The sequence below is a fragment of the Pholcus phalangioides genome, unplaced genomic scaffold, assembly GCF_987345545.1.
Source record: "Pholcus phalangioides strain wild (caught in Gottingen) unplaced genomic scaffold, Ppha-v1.0 ptg000003l_1, whole genome shotgun sequence".
Taxonomy (NCBI): Eukaryota; Metazoa; Arthropoda; class Arachnida; order Araneae; family Pholcidae; genus Pholcus; species Pholcus phalangioides.
In genome coordinates this window covers 15,658,846-15,686,141 of record NW_028301596.1, presented here as the reverse complement: position 1 = coordinate 15,686,141, position 27,296 = coordinate 15,658,846, and the positions used below count along the sequence as shown (strand labels likewise).

Below are 27,296 nucleotides of genomic sequence, written 5' to 3'. Positions count from 1 at the left end.
GTGGAACATTTCCATTCCTATATGTTATGTGTTATATCATCTAATAGTCAAATCATGGAGAAACTGGAAGATTGTGGGAATCTAATTTCTTATCAGAGTGTAAGTCAATAAGTTAACACTTCGGTTCTAAAAAAAATGTTTAATGTTTCTAGAGAAGGTAAAACTACTTTTCACTGTTGAATTACATAATAAGTCGAGGCGCATGTTTTCGAAAAGCAATATAATACTTGTGACTAAACACGGAATGCACATAACATCTTAATACACACAAATGCATTTGAATATCGATAGATCATATCCCTTAATCAGTATGTGTTCGTATTATTTTTTACAGATCCTTGCGAAGATGTCGATTGTCCGGCTTCGCAAGTCTGCCAACTGGATAACAACCGAAATCCAGTATGCCGCTGTAACGCTATTTGCTCACCCGACTTCAGACCAGTGTGCGGTTCTGACGGAAAAACCTACATTAACGAATGTACTCTTCGTGTTGAAGCGTGCAGGTCTAGAAGGAGCCTTAGAATCATCTACAGTGGAGAGTGCAGCGCAGGTAATTATCTCATTCCTCAGAATAATCCACCCCCCCCCCCATTTGCCTTATTCAAATTTTGCATGCCTATCAATTTTCTTATTTTTAATTTAACATGAATCTAAAAATTTTTACGAAATGCAAAGACTCATCAAACGACTGTGATTGCGAGAGAAATTTGAAATTAACGTGAAAAAATCAGACAAATAACGAAAGTTTTTTGAATAAAATTTGAAAAAAGTTTGGATGTTTTATACACACACACGCACGCACACACTCTCTCTATCTTTTATTCATATAATTAAGATTATAAAATAATCATATATATCAATTATTATCTAAGAGTTTAGCAAATACTAAAGTTCATCAAAGCCTAAAGAAATGAAACATCCTAAAAATTCGATTTCATTAGTTGAATAAAAAAATATGTTACGTTAGAACTCGTGGGCCAAACTTTAAATGGTGATATAACACGTCTTAATAAGTAATTTTAGTATTACAAAGTATGGACAGTGAGCTAGTAGGCAGTGCTGACACTGAACGCACGGTCATGCCACCTATTGTCGTTTCTATCGTGAATTTCAGATGGAATTTCCACGCCGCTCACCAACTCTGTGACCGGAGTTGGTGTGTGCGCGTCTTTCTGGAAAAGACTCCCGTTGTAGTCCGCAGCAACCTAGATGAAATGCTTGTATACTTTTGTGATTCGCCTTTTGTAATGTCGAACGCTTTTTTTTGTGATTCTTGAAACCTACAATCCATTCTGCATTTCACGATAGAAACAACGACAAGTAGCAAATCCGGAGCTCCATGCTTTCAGTGTCAGCGCCGTCTAGAGCTTTCCAGCTCTCCCATGCTTTGTATGGTGAAAATTGTTTTCTTTAGATGTGTTCTATCAGCCCTTAAAGTTTTTGCCCCTAAGTTCTGAATTACCCTGTACATTAAGAATTCGGTATCACATCATTATCCGGAAAAGTTCCAAGGCACAAACTTTTTTTTGAAATGGGAATTTTGTAATATCGTGGAATCTCGTGCTAACGAACACTTTTCTAATCCAACAGTTAATTTTTCATAGGATCAATGCAAAAACCTGGAATTCCTTTACAACCAAATTTCGTCGTAACGAAGTGATTTCTCCGGTATCTTGGAGTTCGTTATAACCGGATTCGACTGAATATTATTAATAAAATATATTTCAATAGAAATTTCAGTTTATTCTTAGTCAAGTGCGCTCACCATTTCAAATATCAGTGAATACGTCTTCAAATTACAGGGCGCTGATGGAGTCTTCTAATATAAGAATAGCTACGAAGGATCATACAATAATATTCATTGTAGATTTATTAAAAATTCTATTTAAAATAATCAGTAATATTTAATTGCGTTTCGCTATGTCACTCGATAAAACCCAAGTCTCTTTTACCAAGTCAATGCAGATTAATTTCAACAATGAATAACGGAAGTCTCTCTATGTTAAACACGTATGACAAGGAAATTTTAGAGACACAGAGTGTCTCAAGCATTTGGTTGCTTCATTTGTTTCCAATATTTACATGATACTGAACACATACAACCTTGTTACGACATCATTTAGAATTACGCAACACGCTGCACACCTTCGATTACAATAGTGGATATTAACAAAGTTATATTTACAGAAGATAATATATGCTAATGAAGTGGGTGAAGAAGTTATTGACTGGGAGGACGAAAATGCATAAGAGCACATAACAATGCGTTTTACTGTAAAGACGCTTATAAAGAAAGGACTTCACGCGCGGGCATACATTCAAGTCGTCTACGGCAACTTGTTCATCCGAATAACTCACCGAATTGGTTTAATGAAGCAAATATCCTGCGCTGAAATTTCTAAAGTATTTGTAAAACTTTGTGTTATCCCATTTTCCAAACCCAATAAATACGCCTTTCGCTTACGCAACTGTCTCGTATACGTCCATACGCCTGTCGCAGCAGACATGTTTGAGATAATGATGTTAATAAACACATTTTTCCTTGTTATATTCTAATTATTCGGAAATGCGTGAAAACACTCATTCTTGTTCCCTTATATCAGAATGAAGATTCGCTCTCAGTTTATTAGAAGAATGCGCTGAAATGTATTAAAATAAAACATACGTAACTGGTTTGGAACCAACAAAATAATACATAACAAAATCTCTTCAATGATAACGTATTGTTATTCAGACACATTATCGGTCGCTTATAAAAGAACACTACTCAGACTGAGATATAACATATAATTATTGTAAATTGTCATTATATAAATTAATATAACTAAACATATAAGGTTGACAAGAGAAGCCCGTAAAATATCTTAAAATTTAATAAAAAATCAAATGATATAAAAGAAATGATTCGTTTTCAAAAAAAATCTTTATAACGTACGATTTTTTTTTTAAAAATTAAAATAAAATGGTTCAAATTTCTAATCCCAGATGACGCTGTGTTGTAAAAAAAAAATGTATGACATAAAATGGTACGATATCAGTGTATAATTGATGTTCATTGTGATTTGCGGGCCGTAAAACTATGTTGAAGGAAAGGACTAAAATTTATTCAACTAAATATTTTTTTAACAAGCTGTCCTTTCTTCAAAATTTATTAATATATTCTTCTTTTGGATCCAATTACATTACAAATACAGGGTGAGCGAAACGTTCCGGACACATTTCAAAAATTATTTTAAAAGAATCACCCAATTGACATAAAAAGGTGGTGTTTGTACCGAAAAATTTATCTTGGTGTTGAATTTTTTATCTTTTTTATAATATGATAAAATTTTCAAATAATGTAGTTTTCTCGAGGATTATCGTTATATCGAGAAACATCATTATCATCATGAGTGACATTATGAACTTAGGCTGTTGTTGGCAATCTTTTCTAAACTGACACCGTTAGTAACACCAGGAAATTCATCACAGATAATCATTCGCCACACACACATTTTTACTTACAGATACTTATTCATCATAAAAGAATATAGTTCGCATTGGTCACTTAATAAAATTAAACAATGCTTTTGACAATTGTTTTGTAATGAGGTTTTAGAGAAAATACTTTTGTGAACTACGTAGAAAGTAGCAACACCGTCAGCTTCATGGACACTTTCGGTTATAGGTGGTGTAAAATACTGAAGTTTTTAGACGCTATTGAAAGAACTAAACCAAGTTTACAGTTTAATTATACAGAGTGTAGAGAAGTCCTGGACACACATGTTGAAAACCAATAACAATTCAATCACTTCACTCAGAAAGGTGTAGTTTGCGGTAAAATGTTTATTACCTGAAGTTTTTTTTTTTTCTCTTTTTGATAAATTAAAATAGAAGTTTGAATTTCACTCACAGATGACGGTGTATTAGTTCGAATGTCGGTTAAATGTTCGAATAATTAGTTAATGATTAAGACAATTTGCTACACGTTGAACCAGGATTTCTCAACATTTTTCAGTCCATGGCACCTTTAGACCTAACTTGTTGTCGAGCCCCATCCCCAGCCTCATCCAAGAGTCATGCCCTTGCTATTTATTGAATTTAACTTCATAAAAAATGAATTCATATTCAACAAGAATGTTATAAATAAGATTTGTCTCAGAAACCGTGGGCACTGATCCAGAAGATGTGTGATCATCCTTCTAGAGAGCCAAATTATATGGTCTGTGTGAATACGGAACAATCCAGACGCTCCTGACGCATCAAACTGGTTCGACTCCTGCCCTGGGCTAGAGTCCGGTCAGCTTCCTTCCCGTCGGGATATTAAGCATAACTGTCTCAACATCTTGGGTTCTGAAGTGATGTTCTGGATCTCCCACGTATTTAACTGCAGAAGTAACTTACATATTTACATGCAGAATCATCGCATCAGATCTGATCATGTACGCCCTCCCGCCTGTATAAAACGCCCCGGATCATACCCACATGAGCGGTATGAACAGCGTTGCTGAATTGTGAAAGTATATAGTCACATTTTTTCCCACTATATTTCACATGGAAGCTCTATTTCTTCACAGCTCTCTGTGCCCCTCCCTCCTTTACCACTGGTGATATGACTCCCCTTTGATATGACTTTCACCCGTAGCCCGCTCCCCCCAGAAAATCCCAGGACCGCAAGGAGTGAATATGCATCAGCCTGAGAGGCATATGCCCTCTTTGCATACTCATACCACAGCATTAACCTACCGTATTTCAACATGTGTGAATTCCATTCCACCCGTTTAGTATATGCCGAGGTAAAAATAATAATCAAATTTAAATGTGATAGTTTCATTAACGCAAATTGTCATAAACATTAATTATACACTCTTTGTGTTCAATTTTACACGTCGAATTTTTCGTTTCACAGCTTCATCCTTTCTCGTCTACCCTGTAATTATATTGCGAACATATGCGTCAGTATATACTTGTGTGTGGAACTACTTATTAAATAATATAAAAATTGACATATTTATTTCATAACTATATATTTCGAGTTGATAACATATTCATATGTAGAAACGTTATCAGTTACTTAAAATAACATGTTTTGTAATTAATGTTTATTACGATTAGCGGGACATAAAACTGACTATGAAGGGAATTGCGAAATTTCCATTATAGCGACTGTAGATAAAAACCGAAATTTTTTCCTATCTATATTTACCTCATGTTATGTTCCATCCAATATAACGACCCACAAAGACATTTCAATCTAATACAACGCCTGAGAACCAGCACTATTTTGCAAATAAGTGTTAAAAATCAATGATTTTTACCAGTTTATCAAAGTAGGGTTTGACCTTGATATTGCGGAATTATTTACACAGGTGCGTACGTGTAATGAATAAAGTTTCAATATTTTCTATCTCGATGCATTTTCACTGCAACTGCTTACATTACAAAAATAATGAATAAATGGCAAAAGGTTTTGTGAGCACCGTTGAATATACGAATTCTCCGGAGTCGAAATTAAAGCTAATTCTTTCAAATGTTCGATATAACGATCTCCAAACAAAGGCTAACGTCTGATTTTCCTTGGAACGTTGGATGTCGCAATAACGGACGTCGACTCTACATTCCGAGGGATATACAAATTATCACGCTAATCTTTTCTTGAGAAGTTAGTTCTTCTCTTTGAAAAGTCTCAGCATAATTTTATTATGAATCTCGTAATACTAAAAATTTATTGAATAAAGAGGTATGAATAAGAGTTACAGTCAACGCTCGTTATAGCAACCCTGTTCGTTCTTACGAAAACGGGCGTTTTTTTGGGGGGGAGTTGATAAAAATTCCGGATATTTTTAATATGACAGCATTTGGGACTTATCCTATCGGTCTATGTAATGGAATGGTCACTGTTGCGTGGAGTCATTATAACGAGCGTAGACTATTAATCACATCATCATCATCACCACCCGGTAGTCTTCGAGGCCGTCGCGTCTATTGATGAACAGAAATTTTCGCTAAAATGTTTGAACATCCATTCGACGTTTTTCTAACTTCGGTATTCGTTATAACGATACTCCTTGTTCCCACGTAAAAGAGACGTTATATTTAGAGGCCGTTTAACGATTAAAAGAAATGAGATTCTTAAGAGAACTCATATTTAGACAGATTGAAAAATTGGACTATTCATTTTATAATAATGTGAGCAGTGCACTGAAAATGCACCAGCTTAAATAGAAAAATAATAATACTAACTATTTACACGTACATACCTATGTCTCGAATCCTCCAATATCAAGGGCCAAGGTCAAACACAATATTTGGCAATTTTAGCAATCGAAAAACAAGGATTTTATATACTTCTTGTCAAAAAGAAAAAAAAAATGGGGCACAGAGCTGAATTCGGACGTTGTATTGGAGTTAATGATCGTTGAATATCATTGTACTCTGTTGGATAGCAAATAACATTTGCATGAATAGGAAGGAATTTAGAGCATATCGTACCGGTCATCATAATAGAATGTTTTTAATAACGCATGGTCGCTATAACGAGCGTGACTGTATTTTCGAAAACTATCCGAAACCCCCTGCCCCCGAAAAAAATAACATTCTACAATCGTTGCTGATATTTTCAAAATAAAAAATAAATATCACTTATAAGCAAATGAAATGAAACACTAAAGGATCAATAATTGGAGGACTCAGTAGCCAATCAGTGTAAGTCAATTTTCTGGAAATGGCTTTCGTATTAAAACTTCGTTGTTAAAACCTTCAGTTAGTACTTTCCAAGTCTGTACCTTTATCAACAGCAAATAACGACCTCGAAATAAAAAGATCCTTTTATCTCATTTTTAACCGTCAAACAGAAACATTAAAAAAATGGGAATGAGATGAGATAAAAATTAATCTCATTTTTCACCACTTTACGATCAAGGACGAGATAATCCGTCCAAACACCAGTGGAATAAATTCAAAACAAGTTCTCCCTATTTTCTTTTCTACTTCCTCATCATCGCGAAATTTTGTTGAAACCCTATGTGACAAAAACGTTGTTTTGTGTGGTTTAAACCACCGTTTATTTCTAAACTTCTATTACTGATTCCTTTTCCACATATGATGTACCCTTAAACTATTACATACGTATAAGAACGAAAGCGAACAGATACGGTGGCGGTGAAAATAGAATATCCTACCTCGTATTTACTCCTTTATTTACTTATTTATCATATACTGTTTACCTTTCATTTTCTCGCTTCCTTTTCTTTTACTTTTTTCCTTCTCTTTCTTTTCCTTTTGTAACGTGCTGTTTAGGTTAGGACTATATTTATTGCCTATTCGTCTAATAGAAATCATCCGAATGTTTTGCCGATGTCTTGTAAGTGAAAGGGGGATTAATGTTTATTGACTTACACTGATTGGTTTTTGACCCCTCGAATTGAATATCTATGGAATGATATTTTTTACCTAATTTTCCATAATTCTAATTCTAATTCCACAAACACATATTTTGAGACTTCCTATATTCACATGTATTTCGCACTCAGCTTTTCCTTCTTCTTTTATATCATTTACTCTTACTCCATTCCTCATTTCATTTTCTTCAGTTATCATTTATTAAATGTGACTGCATAACTGAATTATATATGCCCTAAGGAGTATCCTAGCTGTATTGTAGCATTCCGCATGTTAACCCAAGGTGCCAACCCTTGCGAGAACCTGCAGTGCAGCGCGGGCCAAGAATGCGACATCGACAGGTACGGGATCGCGACCTGCGCTTGTCCTCAGAACTGCGAACCTGTGATGAGGCCGGTGTGCGGCGAAGATGGCGAAACATATCACAGCGAATGCGAAATGAGGAGGATCGGATGCCGCCAGCAGAAAGTCATTGGTCTTGCCTACCGAGGTGCCTGTGGTAAGCCTACACACACCCACATACACAGAATAAAATAATAATTATACATATCACGTGCATTAACACCTTTTGAAGGGAAACGTAAACGTCTTCCTAACATCAAATGACATATTTTGTTTACAGGGAGGCTCGAAACTTATTAGCTAATGAACTGCGTGATCGTAACATCAAGCGGTTAACCGCTAGACGGCGCTTACTCGGCATTATACATTGAATAAATAAAGCTCTGGCTCCACTTACCGTCATTTCTGTAATGAATTGCATTTGGGTATGGCTGGCTTCATGAGTAAAGAAACAGAGGATATGCATTTTCATGTATGGTGCGGCACACAGGATTGCTCTGAAAGCTCAAACACTGGCTGGAAGTCACACAGCTTGTGTTCTGGATGCCGCTGACAAAACAGCCCGTTCCGCACAGACATCAGTGCAATCGCTCAAGTATTTTTCGATCTCGCAAACGTCCTGTCGGAAAACACTTTCAGTGGAGTCATTGGGCTTCCAGAGCTTACCCGTTGGTACCACCGTACATAAAATGCATGTCCACTTTTTCTTGATTTGTAAAATCCCAACACTTTGGCAATCTATGCAGAGGAAGGTGTCCTTTCCACTTGTTAACGTAAAGCATGCATAAAACTGGCTGTTATGCAGAGATGCGATTTTTTTAAAGAAAAATTCACCTCTGCCGGGCTCGAACCCACACCCTCTCTCATTCCGGGAGAGTACTATACCACTACACTATCGTAGCAGAAAGGAGCACCAAGGATTAAATAGTCTATCTGCTTCAATAGCTTCCCTTCACTATTTTTAACTCACGAACCCCCACGAACCCCGATTTCTTGTCAAATGTTACAAAACATCTATGTGTATATTTCCACGTCCTCTTTCATAGGCTTCTTGAAAGGCCAACAGCATTGCATAAATAAATAAATATCATAGCAGTTGCGCACTCGTCCGGAATGTGAGAGGAGGACTTAGATTCGAGTCCCCGTATAGGCAGAGATGTATAGCCGCTGTGGTGGTCGAGCGGTCATAGTGACGGACTCACGACGCGAGGTCCCGGATTCGACTCGAACCCCACCGTCGCCACAGTGGTGGTCGGCTGAAGTTGGTTTTCTCTGTAGTTCCCACATTTTTTCAAGGTGCAAATACGAGCCGATCTCCCCTTTAAAAATTCTCGCCACAGAGAGCAACAGACCGACAAACACAACAAATGTAATTCAATCATAACACATCACTCACTTCACTTCTGAAATATAGATGGTGCCACTGAAAAATCAAACACAACACTACAGACGCATTCAGACTGTTAGGTACACACACAGTTACACTTCCAGCACAACTCACTAGGTAGTAAATCACCCATATATATGGTGATAGACCCGAGTTGTGCTCGGTTTGAAAAAACAGAAAGAACATTTTCAGAGATGAATTTTTCTCTACAAAAATCAGCATCTCTACATAACAGGCAGTTTTCTGTATATCTTGAGCAATTAATTATTTTAATTATGTCGAAAGTAGCTCTTTATACGTTCCACGATAGCGCCGTTAAGTGATTCACCACCTGCGTTACAACCAGACAGTGTTTGAAGAAAATCCTCCGCATTCTGTACCATCACTCCTTAAAGTTTTGCCCATAAGTTCTGAACCACCCTGTATTTCTATATACGTCAGTGTAGAATTCAATATATTTTTTTTTTATTTCAGTACTATTTCCCACGGACTTTTACGAAGAATATAAAAGCATTGAATATCTTTACGAAATATACTCAGTATAAAACTAGGAGGAATAAAAAAAAAAGCTGTCATAAAAAGTGACCGAATTGCGAAAGAAGGTCATACCGCTTGCTCGCTATCCATTATCCTATCGGTTTCGTTTGATCGATAGCCGGAAGTTCTGCAGAGAGAAGTTTTGACACAGTTTGCATTTTTCTTCGGGAAAGACACGGATGGCCGATATTCCCCCAGCCATGGTATATATATCTGGACATTCGAGTAAATATAAAGAAATATTCCGGGGGCTTTTTGTATTGTGAAAAATAGAATCCGCCCATGATACCCCCCCCCCCCCAAATCATAATCGATATAATATAATATATAAATTTCATAGTGAGTGGAATATATGGAATTACAGATATTTTTCATCAAATAATTACCTTATTATAGAGATTGAAATACATGTAGTTTCAGAATCATGTTTAATAGAAGCATTCATAATTTTGAGATTTTGGTATTTATGAAATGTGTATTATATTTTGTGACAGGAGCGACACAAAGTCATGTAAAAGGAACAATAGCATGTGCTTGCGTGCATTAGAAGGACATACTGTTATAGTATTCACATAGATATTCCCAACTGCTTTTGTTTTTAATACTCCAGTGAAGAAAGGCATTGTTATTTTTATAGATCAATATATGGTTAGGCTTCCCAGAGGCACCTGAGTCCTCCTGAAACAATATCCTTACATCACCTAGCGTCACAGAACCTGGGGGGTGGGTGGGGAGTGTGTTTGGGTTTCTATCAGTATATCACTATCCCAACTGATTGAGGAGAAAGTAGATATCGTCCACAAATGACATTGATTGGTTCAACTACAATAGCATAGGACAAGGGTGCTCAACCTTTATCACAGCACGGGCTACTTAATTCGTTTGAAAACGTGTCACGAGCTACTTAATTCGTTTGAAAACGTGTCACGGGCCACTTAAGTGATCTGAAACTGTGTTGCGGTGATTTATAATTATGTCGCGGGTCACTAATTCATCAGGGAATGTACCGTGAGTCATTTAAAAAATGTGGACATGTGCAGGTGGACGCTTAAGTGATCTGCAAATGTGTCGATTCCTTGATTTTTACAAAATTATGTTTCACGTTGTGGGCCATGGGTTAAGCATATATATGACGTAGAACAGCGGTTCTGAACGTTTTTTGACTTGCTTTTCAGTACATAATTTTAATGGCGAAGCCCTGTTAGACTCTCGAGGGAGCCCTTTTTATATATAACTTTTATGGCGGAACCCTCTGTAGGCCTCTTTTTTTTTCCATTTATCTATCAAATTCACTGATTTATTTTATTTTCCTCCAGTCGTCGCGGTGCCCCTGGAAAGTGCACACGGAGCCCTAAGTGCTCCGCGGAGCACCGGTTGAGAACCGATTACGTAGAGGGTGGTCATAAAAAAACATTGCCGCTATACGAAACGCTAGCGGTCCCAATAATCGAAGTATGCGAAATAAATTGGAGATATAGTAGGGGGTTTAGAGTACGTGCTCGAGAATAAGAAAAAAAAAAAAAAAACTCTTGCTCTCGTTGTTACGGCGCAGCAAAAATGTTTCGAAAGATTCAAATAACAGCACACATTTCCATGCATTGCCAATAGATGGGCTTGGTGTAAAATCATGAATGGCTTTTGAACGGTACCTGTAGTATTACAAACCATGGCACTAGACGCAGGCAAAGAAACATGTAGGAAACAGCAAATGCAGATGGCATCACTCTCTCTGCCGCAGGAAGTTAGTACACCAATCCCTTAGTGAGATCTTTGTCTGTGTCCCACTCCGACGTTTAAGATGCTACAGATGTCGTTCCACCGCCATTCATTGTCACCGTCTTTTACTGTGCCGATCACATTCCAGCAAGTGAAAATTGATGTTGCTGATTGAATTTTTCGAAATATTTTTGCTGTTTCGGTAACCGCGAGATCTAGGGCTTCGTTTCTCTTGTCTTTGCCACTATTGCCGAGTGCATATTCTGAAATACCTATGTCTCGACTTCCATTCGCAATAGCTGATTTTTGCGGTCACGCTGAGGGCCCTATATATCGGCAGAATTATTTTATGAATACATTCATATTTTCAAGAATTTGGTGTTTTACCAAAATGGTTGATAAAAAAAAAAAATCTGATTTTGTTGTAGAAATAATTTGATACCGTCCGTAAAGGACTTCGATAGGTCCTCTCAGTTAACCTACGGATACATAAGTGGGTAAAGGCTCCTCAAACCATGGGGGGAGGGGTCACTTAGGGTGGGTATAGTGAGCAGTGGGAGTACCTGAACGTTGACTTCCGCATTCCCACTTAAGCCGCCAATAATCCAATATCTTGAATGAATTAGGCGATGCGCTCCCCCCGCCCCCCATATTGCCAATGTACGAGACTCTAGCGACTGCAACGATCAACGAATGTGAATGAAATGTGAGCTAATAGTATTTCAAAATATGCACTCAATAGTGAGGAGAAAATGAACCACTAGGTCTCTCGGTTACGGTCACACCAACAAAATTAAAAAAAAGTAATCAAATGGAAATACCCACTGATAAGCATTAGTTCTGACTTTTAGGCATTTAGAATGTATAATATTTTCTCTGCTTCAATCCATGGTATTCTTCGTTTCCATGTGCACATGAAATTTCAATTACCTTGGGGAATATATAATTTACATATCTAATATCTACCTTTTTATGCGTTTTTCTTTTTCCTTTACAACTTTTCTTCCAGAGTCGAGCATTTCGTGTTTCCAGATGGAATGCGAGTATGGTGCCTTCTGCTTAATAAAGAACAAGAGGCCTGTCTGTGAGTGCCCGTTTTGTCCCGAGCACTTCGAACCCGTTTGCGGAAGCGATGGCATATCATATATAAACGAATGCAAACTCAAGAGGGAAGCCTGCGAGCAAATGAAGACGATCAACGTCGCTTATAATGGGTTGTGCAGTAAGTATCGGTGATTTGACGTCAAAAAGACGTCATTTTACATCTACGACTTAAAATCATTTCATAAATCTTGAGAGAACATTGTGATCTGCAGAGAAGTAATTTCTTACTTGCATTTCACTACTAAGATTAGGTTAGATAACCCTACATTTCTGAACTTATTGGAGACACTTGAGTCCATATTACATTGGCTATATTAGCCCAAGAAAAGTACGGGAAATCGGGACCCCAAATACAAAAAATGACCAGTTTTTGGCAAAAGGGATGCCAAAAGGTAAGCCAATCGCTAGTTATTTCCGACGCCGGTCCGTGGGAATTTATTGTAATCTTAGATTTAGTAAATAATGTAAATAATAATAGTGAAATGTGGTCTTCTATTTATTTCTTGCCGGTCCGTAAATTATTTTTCATATTTATTTTCTGTTGGTCCGCAAATTGGTTATCAATTTATGTATTTTCTTTCGGTTCGAGAATAATTTCTCCTATTTATTTGTCTCCCGCAAATTACGTATTTATCGTATTTATGTATTTTTGATACCCGTAAATACCAATCTTCCGAATTATTTATTTTTTTATCGTTCCGTAAATAATTTCTGCTATTGATGTGTTTTCTCAGTCTGCCAACAATATCCCCTATTTACATATGCATTTTTGCAGTCGGAAAAAACTATTTTCCCTGTTTACTTATATATTTCTGCGCGCGCGGATCCGCAGATTATTTCTTCTTTTTGTGTTGTTTTACTGAGTTACATATTTTTTCCCATAGCATACTGTTCAATTTTTGACAGTCAGCGAATTATTTATCCCGTTAATGTATCGTTTGCTTGGTTCGCTAATTATTCCTTCAATTTATTTTTTCCCAATTTTTTGTTTTTCTGGTAATTATATCTTCTTAATTGTTATTATTTTTTGCTTGTCTGCAAACTATTTCTCTTATTTCCGCCGGTCCGTAATTTTTTTTTTTTAATTTTTCATCTATTTTCACCGGTCCGAGGTTGTAAAAACGTTGAAGAACATTGCCATAGGAAATTTGGCTACCTTATGCGTTTGTAAATCATTCTCGCTCATTTTGTTTCGAACAACCCCCGTTTCTGTTACGAGTTGAGTCAGCACCTCCTGGAGATAGAGCACCTCTATCTCTAGGAGGTGCTGGTTGAATGGTGTCATTATTCCGTATGAAACTCGGGAATTCTCCTTGATGAGCTGCTTAGTTTTTCTGATTATTGTTCAGTGGGGGTAAAAAAAAACGAATAGAATGTTCGGTTTCATTCTTGAAAAGGTCTCTTCTCGTTCTCCTAAATTCTTTCTTCCGCCTTTCTGAGGATTTGTTTGCCCTGGACTGGAGTCCATACCTACAGAGAGACGTAGACTTGGTTCAAGGGGTGCAGAGAAGAACTATGCGTGCACACACTTGTTGGCACACAAGGCTTGAGCTATAAAGAAAGACGTGATTTCTTGAATACGTTTATATTGGAAGAGCACAGGTGAATATGATCGAAGTGTTTGAAATTTCCAACGGGATGGATGGGCCAGGAGTTATCAATACACCGTCATTCAACTGGCTCGACAAGGGATAATACAAGTACCGTTTAGTAAGGGACAATTACAGGTTGTGGTGTCGCAAGGAATTTTTCTCTAATTGGGATGTCAATAAATGTAATAGCTTACCTCCTGGGGTCGTGAATGTTAAACATAATTTATGCGTTTAAAATGCGATAGGCATACATAGTTGGATAAATAGAGAAGCTGTCCATACGTAGATAAGACAATAATATTATTTTTATGGGCAGTGCATTGTATATTATTAGTTACTATTGTTTTTTTTTTGGTGATACAGTCGAATCCCGTTATAACGAACGCCAAGAGACCGGAGGAATCATTTCGTTAAAACGAAATTTCGTCATAAAGGAATTCCAGGTTACCTAGCATTGTTCCTATGTAAACTTATTTGGGGGATTAGAAAAGTGTTCGTTAAAACGAGATTTTTGATGTAACAGTATTCGTTGAAACGGGATTCGAATGTATGATAAAAAATTTCGTTTTGTGAACAAAAATTAATAAAGTAGAGTTTGGGGGGAAAAAATATATTTTGCCTGATTTTACCGTCAACTATCGAGAGTGCCTGCTAACAGAGAGTGAAGTACCTTGAAGCCTTCTTCCTCGGGTCGAGGTATCAGAAAAGTGTCCGTTAACGTGGAGTGTCCGTTACGGAAGGTTCCACTGTAATATAATTTCCATTCGTTGCAAAACAAAATCATTGATGCCAGTGATCAATTTAGATAACTAATTCCCCACCAAACATAATCCGATTTAATGCGCAAAGACAACAGTCGGTATCAGTTATAACATCGAAATTAAAATAAATTACATTTCCAATGAAGAATAAACTCGCACGAGAATCGCCATAAATATTCCCAGATTAAATTACTCTGACACAAAGTCCATGATACCATTGGAAGAAAAGAAAATTAATACCTTATATAAAATTCCCTGAACGTTATTAATTTAATAAAAGGGATTAAAATCCTCCATCCATTTCCAAAATTTTTAGAATTCTAAAGAGATAAAAGGGGGAAAAAAAATACCATAGATTCCTATCTCTCACGCAGGACTAAATTTATAAAAGAATGTTTAATAAGATTGAATTGCGTAATTCATATATCAGAAAGAAATTTGGGAATTCTCCTAAAGCATATGTACGTACTCGAAATTAAATTAATTCAGAAAAGCGTCAAGAAGAATTTTAGGTATTAAAAATATTGATTATTAAGTTTTTTTTTTAAATATTTCCTGTCTAGATATTTGTAATTCGTAGGAAATTGAATTTTTTTTTCACTTCTCGCTCCACATTCTTGAAAATAACATTAAAGAGAATGTGAATCTGTCAATTAAGAGTTTGACAGTAATAAATTACATTGGTCGCAATTTCTCTTTTATAACCTAACCTCCTCATTTTCAGGATCTTTTTTTTTTTAATGCTTATTTTTCCATGATTAACGGAAGGAATTCCCTTCCATAAAACGATTAATTTGCAATCCATAATTTCCCTTGAGGTTGATTAATTAGAAAAATCAACTAAAAATAATCACCTTTTTTTTTCTTCTTCTTCTTGAGATTGAGATTTTATTATTATTTTATTTCGTTTTCGTTGTTCGGTATAGAAGTACAGTTCAAACCTCGTTAGTACGTCACCCGGTTAACACGTCACTCCGCTTATCGGATCACTTTTTGGAAGTCCCAATTGTCCTCAGGCAGGAATTGACACAGCTAGGGTTTACTCCGTTTAACGAGTCACTCCGCTTACTAAGTCATATTTTTGCTCTCCCAAGAGTGACTTATTAACGAGGTTTGACTGTAGTTCCATTTTCATGACTTCGTTAAATGGATGGTGAATTAAAATTATCTGTGGAATCCGTGTATATTTCTTGTGGGCAGTACAATCTTTTGTCGGGGAATTCTACGGGAATTAGAGTCAAAAGTATTTATGCATATTAGGATCTCCCTTTTTGACCACTATGTGGGCGAGATCGGTGCCTGAAAAGTATAGATTGGATCAAGGATTACTAATTTATATGTTCCACAGCCCCTTTGTGCTATTAAGACGTAATCCAAGGATACCTCTCTGACCGGTAAGATGATGCCACGGACCGGTTTACATAATAAAGTTAAGCATGTAATGAAGAAAAAACAATGAGCTGATTTTTATCTCATGTAAAAGCTCACGCCCCCCTGAAAACCAACGACCGCCAGGGGGGGGGGGGTCCGCGAATCCCCGTTTAAGCACCACCGGTTTAGATTTATCCAGGTACTTTGGTATTCGTCACCGATCGATTCTTGCCGAAACGGATCAGTGAAAAACGAATTTTGTATAAGAAATAGAAATTTTGAAAAGTGATCTCACATTCATAAATTTCTACTAGGAAAGATTACATAGTAATATGCAAACTATTATTTAGAGTCTCTTACGGAATTTGTATTCGAAGTGATGTGATACACTTATCTTCCGAATAAATATGTTGTGACGTTAGTTATGCACTGGAAAAAATTTTTCTTTTGACGTTTACTATCAATTCTACCGTTTTGATGGTATAGTTTTCTGGGACACAAAAAAGCTATAGTATAACAATCCATTTCGTTGTCATCCAGATTTGGTAGAAGCCTAGGTACGTTTTTCATATCTTTTCAGGAAGCTTTTAGCTCCTTCACGTACAGGCTTATGGCAACAAAACTGTATTTCAAATATCGGTTTTACTGGTTTAAAACCTGGTTTAAAATACAACTGATTTTCCATGTTCGTATGTTAAACATAGAATTAGGAGAAAAAAGATTGCTGGCAGTAGATATATTTCATTTCGTCCTCGCCTTCAATTTCTCAACCTTCTCCATTTGTGTTCTTTTTTCTCTATCTTATAAATGCACAGTATATAATAGAACAAATACAGTGTAGTATATAATTAACAGGAGTATAGGAAAATCGGGGGGGGGGACGACTCCTTTTTATAAGGTTGTAATGGATATTCGCGTTGATGAGGAAAAGGTTAAAAAAACAGGGAGAGATGGAAACTTCCATTTGCCTTTGGACGCATGATGAAAAATTGGCTTGATAATTCACAGTTCGATATCTTACAATTTACTCGAATTCTTTATAATCGATGGCTCGATATTCATGCTCGACTCATTTTCATGAAAAATCTCTGCACTCCATGCATGCTCAGAGGCATGGACGACGTATGCCGTCCGTGATCGTTAAGGAATTAAAGATTCATTTTATTGTTAATAGGGAAACGAGCTCATACATGGAGTGGATATGAGGTTCTCTTACTTTCTGTCTGATGGAATCAGTCTTGAGAATACAGACCACTGCGCGTGACTTCTTTGTCGCTTCTAATCGCTTGCAGTGGACGGTCAGCCTTAAGCGTGACAGTCCCCAACGAAGAAAAATTTTACTCGTATCATTAATTTATTAATTTCTTTTATCACTGCCTCCCTACTTTAGGGTTACGGAGTTCTTCTATATACGGAATCGTACTATATTTTGAATGAGCTCTGTACTTAATAAGTTGATTTAAATGATTAGAAATTCCATTACGGACATTCCCCGTTAGTGGGCAAAAACTTCACTCCAATTCTGTCCGTTATCGACAATTTCCGTTCTGTTTAATTTTTGTGAACGCGTATATTCTCATTGAACTTTAGGGATTTCGTAAAATTGGGAAAAAATCTGTAAAAATGACTTCGCTCTCCACACTTATGTACCATTGCATGCCTCCAGTGCGGTGAAGCCCTTCGAGAGCTTTCAGAGGGTCCGTGCGTTTGAATGTGTGTGTCTGTGTGTTCCACAAATTGTTAACAACCCACACACTAATAATATGCTGTCCTCACTGTGGATTGAAATTCTTTTTTCCCATAGCATTTCTTGAATTTTTTAGTTCAAGTAGGACAACACTAAAAGATGTTCTTTCAACATTTTTCTCAAACCAATAACGCATGCGGTTGACTACTCTACGCAAGTAACTGGTTTATTTATGAAAGCTGGTGATAATGTCTACAGATTATTTCAACTGTCAGCCGAAATATGTTTGGCTTATACGGAGCTTAGATCCCGATAAAGATAATTACGTAGTTCAACTTTGGCTTTTGTAATGACAGAATCTTCATCTAATTGTGCATTAGTGGGGGTTAATATTATACTAAAAGGGAGGGGAATCGAGCATCTGAGCTGGATTCTGACTCATATCATCAAAATTAAAATACAAACAACACGTGAGATAATGGAGTTTTCCTTGAAATTCTCATTGTGCAATCTACCTTTCAACATCGATCGCAGTCTTAAGTGAATTGCAGCAGATTTGAGGTTGTCAAATAATTTCAGTCATTTATTATCAATTGAATTATGTCTCACATAAGTGAATTTAATGAATTGTATAATTTCTTGTAATTTCAAATGAAACTTAATGTCTTATATTGATGAAGATTGTATGTTCCTTATTCAGAAGAACCTCTCGAATACGGACACACATGGCACCAAATAATTTGTCCACTATCGAGAGTTTTCGTTAACGGGGAGTGAAATACATTGAATCTCTATTCTATGGGAACGGGGCATCAAAAAAGTGTCCGTTAACGGGAATTGCCCGTTAGCGGGAGGGAAGATTCTAGTGTACAGAATGCATATGTAACAGGGCGCATGATATTTTACTGGTGAACCGTTGGTCCTACAGACATAAATCCAATTACGAAAAAAAGTATCCAAATAACGTTTAGACTTATGATACGTCATTCATATTGAAAGGGTATATTGCACAGCTATTAAAAAAACTTTTTGCACGAACACTCTTTGTCCGAAAACCCAATTAGAAAGTTGTTGCCGCCTGTATCTCTTGATGACAAAAAAAAAAAAGAAGAAATCCGTGGTAGAAGCAAAGTGCAATATTCGGTGATATATTTGAATTCGCAGAACGGAGGGAAGTTGGGAAAAAAACAGCGTTGAGTGCGGGTTAAACTATTTATCCGTATATTTAATAATGATATTGTGAATGGCTGTAATGGGGCGGGTGGAGGGGGAAAATATTAATTCCCCTATTTAACGCTGTTTTTTCTCCAACTTTCCTGCGTTTTTAAAATGTGAATATTTCAGCGAATATTGCACTTAAAAACGTTTTTATTGTGGCATCAGAAGAGACAGGGCAACAACTATGTAATTGGGTTTTTGAGCACACGGGGACGGTATAAAGAAATTAATTTCTTTATTTTAATAACTATACAACCCCTTGCAACATGATCTTCCTTTCCGAGTACTGAGCGCATAATCTGAGTACCTATTATTAAGATATTTTTTTCCAATTGGAAGTATCAACGGTTCACCAGTACCATACACCCTGTATAGTATCAACACATGGATGAGCTATTATTATGTGTCCATTATTTTCAGTGTTTTCTACCAGAGGGCATTATGAATGTGGTCTATTCATTGCGCGTTATTTAATGCAGTGTATTTATTGTGTATTTTTGAATGCGTATATGTGCCTTTAGTTAGAGTGAATTAACTTTATTGAATTCAATCTGTCTTAATCAGCTGGATGCGAAAATAAACACTGTGAGTTCTACGCAGCGTGTGAGAGTGATGAAAATGGATTAGGAAGATGCGTTTGTCCTCAGAACTGTGTAAAAGTGAGAATTACTTTCTTTCTCTTCTATATATTTTCTATATGCATAGACGTGCATTCGAATGTAATTCTAAAGAGGAAGATCAAGTGGAGTGAGATAGATAGGCAGAATCTTTGTTCAAAATCTATAAAGTGGCCTTTTGAAGCGCTCCGATAACTTATGGCTGATGAGTTCAATAGCCTGCTCAATCATTTTCTGATGAATAGAATTTTTTTAAAGCTGGATTTACAAAAATGAAACATAGATGGCGAGCGTATCGCATTTTATATAAGTTTCTTTAAATTTTATTTCCTTATTCTCTGTAATAAAGTTTCTTGTGCTGTATAGTAAGGTAGAGATAGAACCGCTCACATTCAGGACCGCAACTAGGGGGTGCAGGTGGTCTGGTGCGCCGGGTGCTGGACAAGAAAGGCGCTAAAATGTGTGCTTGCTCCGGCTGACCAAACATCTTGTTGCGGCCCTGCTCACAACCCCGGACTGATGCAAAGCAACTTACTTCCGTTACCTCAAAAGAGGCAGGGCTATGTAGCAAAAACAAGCAAAGTTAGCACTCTCATGCTCCCAGTGGCACATAAGGGCCGGAGACCGCAGCTTGGGATTTCAAAAGAAGTAGGGTAAGTAAGATGAATTTGTCATGTTGAGGTGGAATATTCGAATGATCTAAATACACAATATATACAAAATATTTACAACGCCTCCACTGTGACGAGAAACGAGGAAACAAAGCATCCTTCCACAGTGCTGAACAGTTTTGCTACCCTTTCTTTTTACAGAACAGAATATGCAATATACACATGAAACAGATGAAAACAGAGCCTCCACTGAGACAATAATAATCAAATAGAACCACCGTTTACAGTGCTGGGTCTTCATATTTGAATTACATAGCATGGTGTAGTTGTCTGCTTCTACTCATTATAGTGCATCGGTGACAGTGGGTTCGAACCCAGGTTTTGTGTCTGTATCACCCCCTTTTTTTTCGATCGCATAAAATTTGCGCGCAGTATATATATAAGAGAGTTTCATTGCCTCCTATATTTCACGAAAGGAAACAAAAAGGAATAATTTAATTTTTCTCTCCTGTTGAGAGAAAATTATTTCTCTAATTATTCTCCCACAGCCATAGTATTAATCGTTGAATACATATTTTAGTGATTTGAAAGACCTAATAACCCTTTCAGTCGAATCTTATCCTCAGTTTTAGAACATCCACATCGGTGCATAATACTGGGTGTGCGGGCAAAATATATCTAAAAGGAATGGCTTACACTGGAAAAGCCATCCATGATTTGTTATGAAAGCGCTGAATCGTCGATTGGGGGAATTGCTCTAAGACAGGGTTTCTGAAACTTTTTCCACCCGCTGCAACCCTTTACCTTAATCAACGCTTATCCACGGCTCCATATAGAACACTTTAACAAAGAATCAACTTTGCCGAACCGCCACTCTCCGGCGCCCATGACAGAGCTTAGTGGCGCACAGGTTGAGAACCACACGTATGAGCAATGTTGATGATTTTCGCAGCAATTGCGCTGATTGCGAGCGTGGGGACGCCACGGTCGGCCGACGTTGATTCTTTAGGATTTCTAACTCAGAGGTGTAAATGCGAGCCAATGTCTTATTTTTGAAAGTCTTTCCATGGAGAGCAATCAGGTATACAGCAGCAGCAAAAAAAAAAAAAAAAAAATATGCATAATACGCTATGCAGGAAAAATAAACTACCAGTTTGTTTGCTTCAGAATACGGGAGACAGATCGCACCAGCAGTTCTGAAACTCGTTACAAACATTCCTCAGAAGCAAACCGGACGATGGTGCACAAAACACAGACAACGCATTTCGGCATGCACCGATTCGTTAGAACTTTCCCAGAGAAATGATTACGGTGTGAATGAACAGTTTAGTAGCAATAGTAGTATGTGGCGTCCCAACGTTAGCATTCAGTGAGTGCTTAGACTGACTGAAATTAAATCAATGATGGAAGAGTTGAAAATCGTGTAAGAACTGAGTGAAATGCCTCCGACATGATTCGAAACAGCGTCTGAAGCAGTGGGTTTAATTACGTATCAAATGCTAATGAACACTTGGCAAGAGATCGAATACGTCGTTTGGGCATCAGCAGAGCCAGTCGTGGTATTCAGAACGAACTTTGTTAGCCTACAAATAAACTTCAGGAGTTACTCTTTTCAATGCAACTGGAATTTATAATTATGTATGGTGCTCTCACATAAGCCAACAAATTTTCGACACTTTTAACTGGGACACCCTGTACTTGTACATTACAATTTATCTTAGATACTGAAGAGAGCAGCAGTGTCTATATGATATTATATAAAGAACATGATCTCAGATATTTGTATTGGAGGAAATAACGTCAAGAGACAAGCACATAATTTAGCTTTACAAGGATCTATACAAGATCACGAACAATCCAAACATATATGTACGTAATAAGTCACGTGTTCATCATCGATTAAGTCCAGAAAGCTCATCCATATGATTTCACGGCCCAATACGTGATTGCTTTAGTAATCGATTTACGACCACTCTCTTACATCTATAACTGATGTCGTGACTTACATTTTGACCTGATTCTGTGTGTATCACTTAGATTATGGATTAGTGTTGCACATCATATGATGATTTCTGGATGTTTTTGTTTGTTTTTAGAGAGAATATAAGATAAATTTTAATCGCGTAATTCCAGGTGCGTTCAGTTGTCTGCGGTACGGATGGAGTTACATACGAGAATGAATGTGAGATGCGTATGGCCGCATGTAAGAAGGAACAGTATGTCATGGTTGGTTCGAGAGGACCATGTGGTAATTATAATGTTATTAATCTATATATAGCATAAGAGATACTAATATATTCATAAGAGGCAAACATAGTTCGCCATACTGGGTTTCCCGAAGGGAACATTTATTTCCTCCACAAAAATGTCAACTTTACATCTTACCCCAGGGAGCAACCATTAACAACTTGTTATATATATCATAAGCATATCGTTAATGGTTTCAACATTGATTTAAGTATTTAAACAAAATAAACCGCAAATTCTCAATCAAAGGCATTCAAATGCAATGCTATACAACTTTTAAATAATTTTTTTGCGTCGCATGCTTTTCTCTTTGCGGCTGCTCTTCAAAATTGGATAGTATCTTATCTGTCCATCCCTTTATTCCAGACTTATGTCAGAACGTTCATTGTAAGCACGGTGCAAGGTGTGAAAACGGCCACTGTGTTTGCGCTATCGACTGTCCCGATTTCTACGATCCTGTTTGCAGCAGTGATGGCGAGACTTACCACAACGAATGCGAGATGAGAAGAGGTTCCTGCCAAAAGGGTGTCGATCTCGCGACTGTCTTCTATGGTGAATGCGATAGATCTTCTATAGGAATCAGAGAAGGTACGTGTACGTATCCGTTTTTGCATCGACTTCCTTCATATAAAAATTGAATGCGTGTGTATATGTGCTTCAGGTGAAAGTACATTTTTTTAAAATAAATTACAATACGTGATAGTAAAGTACACAAGTACAAACTATACTTGTGTTATATTTACATGCTACGTACTATATATTCTAAGAACATCAATTATTCGATAAATGCATTGTTTATCTTATCCAACGTGCAGACATTTTTGTAATGCATTGAATACTACACCCAGTTTCATAATCATGTAACCGCTGTATATCATCGGTGTAATTAAATAATGAACAGAATTTTTCAGTATTTCTGACAAAGAAAACTAGATAATGTCTTAATACAGTCAAACCTCCTTAATGAGTCACACTTGGGAGAGCAAAAATATGACTAAGTAAACGGAGTGACTCGTTAAACGGAGTAAGCCATAGCTGTGTCAATTCCTGCTTGAGGACACTTGGGACTTCCAAAAGTGGCTCTGTAAGCGGAGTGACGTGTTAACCGGGTGACGCACTAACGAGGTTTGACTGCATATTAACGGAAGATTATATTATTAGGGTGTAATTGAAAAAATAAAAGAAGCTTCATTAGTTAATTAGTTAAAAGAAGCTTCAGACTTCAAAAGCAGAGTAAGATATAAATGGAAGATGACACAATTAAGGGGTAAATGAAATATCGGTTTTGTGTGGCAATTTGTGAGATTTTTAAGTACGAAGGAAAAGTTTTTTGGATTCAGTTGTTGAACACAGCTGGCAAAAAAAAAGGGGGAAAAAGGTACGGTAGGGTTAAAGCAAAACGTCTCCATAATTTGAATTAGTTTTTATTTAATCCCTTTGCGTTCATGGACGAAATAGTTCACCCAAACGCTAGTGAAATGAATCCAAACCACTTCTTTGTTTTCTTTCCTCTCTCCTTATAATCGCGAAGCTTTATTGTGGCTCTATCAACTGGAATTGTTTTCTTCCTCGTCGTTGTTTTTCCTATGCTCCTGTTAGTATTTTTCTACTAAATACATGTATCAGCGAAAAAGAAGACGTAGAGTGAGTATGAAAAGAGAAATCCACTGTGTACTTTCTTATCTACATATCAGTGAAATTTTTGTTCCTTCCCCCTATCTATTCATTTTTCTTCCTCTTTTCATTCCCTTCTTTCTTCCCTTTTCCAACTTGTCGTTAGGTATGGCCGATTCGTCAAATAGGATTCATCCAAATTTTTTTATCAATAGCTTGTACGTGAAGAGTTAATTAAATAGCAGAGGAAGGAGAGGCTAATGTATATTTGACTCTTTCTCGTTACCGCCTAATCGATTATTTACATTAACCCATCTAAACAATTAATCCCATGTGTGTTATGTTATTGTCGAACCACTTTCTCTTGATTAGAAGTGAAAAAAAATGATGTGACTACGTGCATGCAAAATGTTTACTTTTATGTGATTTGGCTACCTTATAAAGGAAGGGGGGACTTTTCGTAGGAACGATGTAACTCAATTTCTCTTTCTAGAATCATTTATATATCCCCTTCCTTCCTTGCACACGTTACCAAAGTTATTAAAATCGCCAAACTAAAATTTTATCGCCAAATTAGCATGAATTACGAGAAATTCGAAATTTTAGCTTTATTTATCGTTCTTTACGTAGAACAACACTACTGTTTTCATAAATAAAATAACATTTAACAATTTGTTGCAGCAATAATTGATAAGATTGCAATTGAAATAGTTAATTGCAAACAATAAAATTTATATATTTATTGCACATAAAAAATATATTAATTGCAAAAATTAAAAAAAAGAAGCCAATTTTTTTCAAATAAAGTACTTTGTCAAGTAGAAATTTCGATTGATAGATGGCATCACCGCATATCGGTTTAGTTATCCGCGAAAAGTAAAAACCGTCTCTATTCAAGTTGAGTATACCTTGTATTATGAGGTTGGATCAAATGAGAACGGAACAGGAGTCACAGAAATAAATATTAGTCGCTTGGTGAAGCAGTGGGATAAATGCTGTGTAGGTTTGTGGATTACGTTTGAAATAAACTGTCATTTGAGTAATTAAAACGCCGCCAATCGACTGCTTCGACAAGAGAATACCAGTATTGGTTCGTAAAGAACTCTCAGTTGTGGTGTCGCAGAGAATTTCTCTCTAATAGGGTTGTCAATAAATCGAATAGCTTATTTCCGGGAGTCGTGAATTCTAATACAATTGACACGTTTAAAAAGACATGTTGGGATAAATCGGGAAGTTATCTATACTCAGATAAGACAACCATAAACTCCTTTTTTTAGTATTCCGTGGCTTCAGCTTTATTTGCATTCTACCAACCCTCTGATTTGTGATTTAGACTGCATTATATTTTATGAATTTTTTCAATAAATATCCATTTCCCCTTGTTTCTTTCTTTCCATACAATCATGAAGAATTAAACATAAAAACGTCGATCCATCTAGGTAAATGTTAAAAATATTCCGACATTGTGAGAAAGTAATGTTGATTTTGAAAAAAAGCCACTAGAGAGTAGATCAAATCATTAAAAAAAAGATCTATAAGGAGAATAAATGGGAATAAAAATTATCACTGTTAAGTTTAACATAGAAGTAATTATTCCCACGTCATTTTCTAAATATCCCTCGAGAGTTTTTTTACTAAAACAAATATGTTTTCATTCAATAAAAAAGCACAGATCTGTGTTTAATTTAAAAACTTTCATTAATATAATTCCATATTATTTGTAAATGAAAACTCATTCTTAACGTTAGAAATGTTTCCAGATAAATTTGTTATACAATGACTTCAAAGCGAAATAAAAATCCTCAAAAGATTTCTATATTCACTGGTGGTTAAAATTAATCGAGTTACGCATAAACAAGTTTCTTAATTAAAAGAGTAAAAACAAATTTTAAGGATTAATTCCCCTTTTTTTTCTTCCCCCACAGAGATATTTATCTTTATTTCTTGCATCCATTACCAGCCACTTTATCATTCGAGTGAAACACTGCAAAACTCTCATGAACAACGTTTTTTTGTTTTTCGTAGGTTTGAAAATTCTTTCATTTACGCATTTTTTTTTAAAGTATTGTGGTATTAAAGTTAATGCCGAAATAATTAACTAGTTCCTTATCCAGCAGAATTTGTGAAAAAAACGGAAACAAAATGGGCAAATAGTATATAGGCTTTGGCGAGCGTAGAAAAGTAAAAAAAGAAGCTTCTGTTAATCTGCTAAGCTCTGAAATTATCTGTTGTAGTATCTACAAGAATCTCAGGGAAAAAATTTAATGCTTTGAATGACTTTTTATAAATTTGTGTTTCCTTAAAAATTCGGTTTTAAGCACGTTTTTTATGGCTTCTATAGTTCACGAACGGTCCCAAAATGATAAATATTAAACACCCGTTCAATGGTTCGTGGATTAAAAGCATGGTTTATTTCCTAGACCGAGCAGCAGAGCCTCAACACCAAAAAGAAATGTGTTCATTCTTAACTTTGCATTCAGCAATTGCTGATTGAGAAGTTGCTTCCTTCGCTCAAGAAATCGCTACGCTGATAAGTTAGCGCACCACTCGGCGTTACTTTTCTTTCGGAATTAAAATTAAATGTACGCACTGTTCTAACGCATACGTGAGTGTCTAAAATGTACGATGCCATGCTTCTGAAGTGTTGCCATCGTTTTTTCAAAGTGGGAGTTGTAGATACATGATTCTTAGTGATTTCGATTTGTTTTATTTTGCATTACCCTGCTTCACTTCAATTATTTTTTTTACTGCAACTGAAATGGACTTCCCAAGTCTCTCTTCGGAATGAAAATTGAAAGTTTACCGGGGTGGGAAGAGGGCTGTTTATATTGATGCGTTCTTCCGTTAACTTCAAAGGTTTCACTCGCAGCTCTGTCGAGCATTTTCAGAAGTGTAGATTGAAGATGCTCATACGTTTCAAGTGAGGGAGGGGAGGAATGCGAGTATATTTTGAATAACTCTCTCTCTCTGGTATATATAGGCCTATATGCGATCGCGTTTTTTTTCCTTGCAAATTATCTGGATTTCTGGGTTGGTTGTTAGTCAGTACTATCACCCCTCTTATTCAAAAGGGCGAGTTCTGGGACACCATTTGCATGTTCAAAAGGCGGAT

General features: G+C 36.5%; 1 protein-coding gene across 5 annotated transcripts in view; it reads left to right on the top strand.

Moving 5' to 3' along the window:
* Window positions 1–27,296, top strand: part of LOC149088160 (agrin-like) — a 133,659-nt gene that overhangs the window by 44,888 nt on the left and 61,475 nt on the right. For 2 of the 5 annotated variants that reach the window (XM_089245090.1, XM_089245081.1), the window contains exons 2-7: window positions 335–550; window positions 7,664–7,879; window positions 12,372–12,584; window positions 19,660–19,754; window positions 22,457–22,571; window positions 22,937–23,164. In XM_089245090.1, the coding sequence (XP_089101216.1) occupies window positions 335–550; window positions 7,664–7,879; window positions 12,372–12,584; window positions 19,660–19,754; window positions 22,457–22,571; window positions 22,937–23,164 (1,083 nt within the window). Of the gene's footprint in view, window positions 1–334; window positions 551–7,642; window positions 7,880–12,371; window positions 12,585–19,659; window positions 19,755–22,456; window positions 22,572–22,936; window positions 23,165–27,296 lie in introns of all 5 variants that reach the window. The other 3 variants (XM_089245073.1, XM_089245055.1, XM_089245064.1) reach the window with 2 other exon arrangements.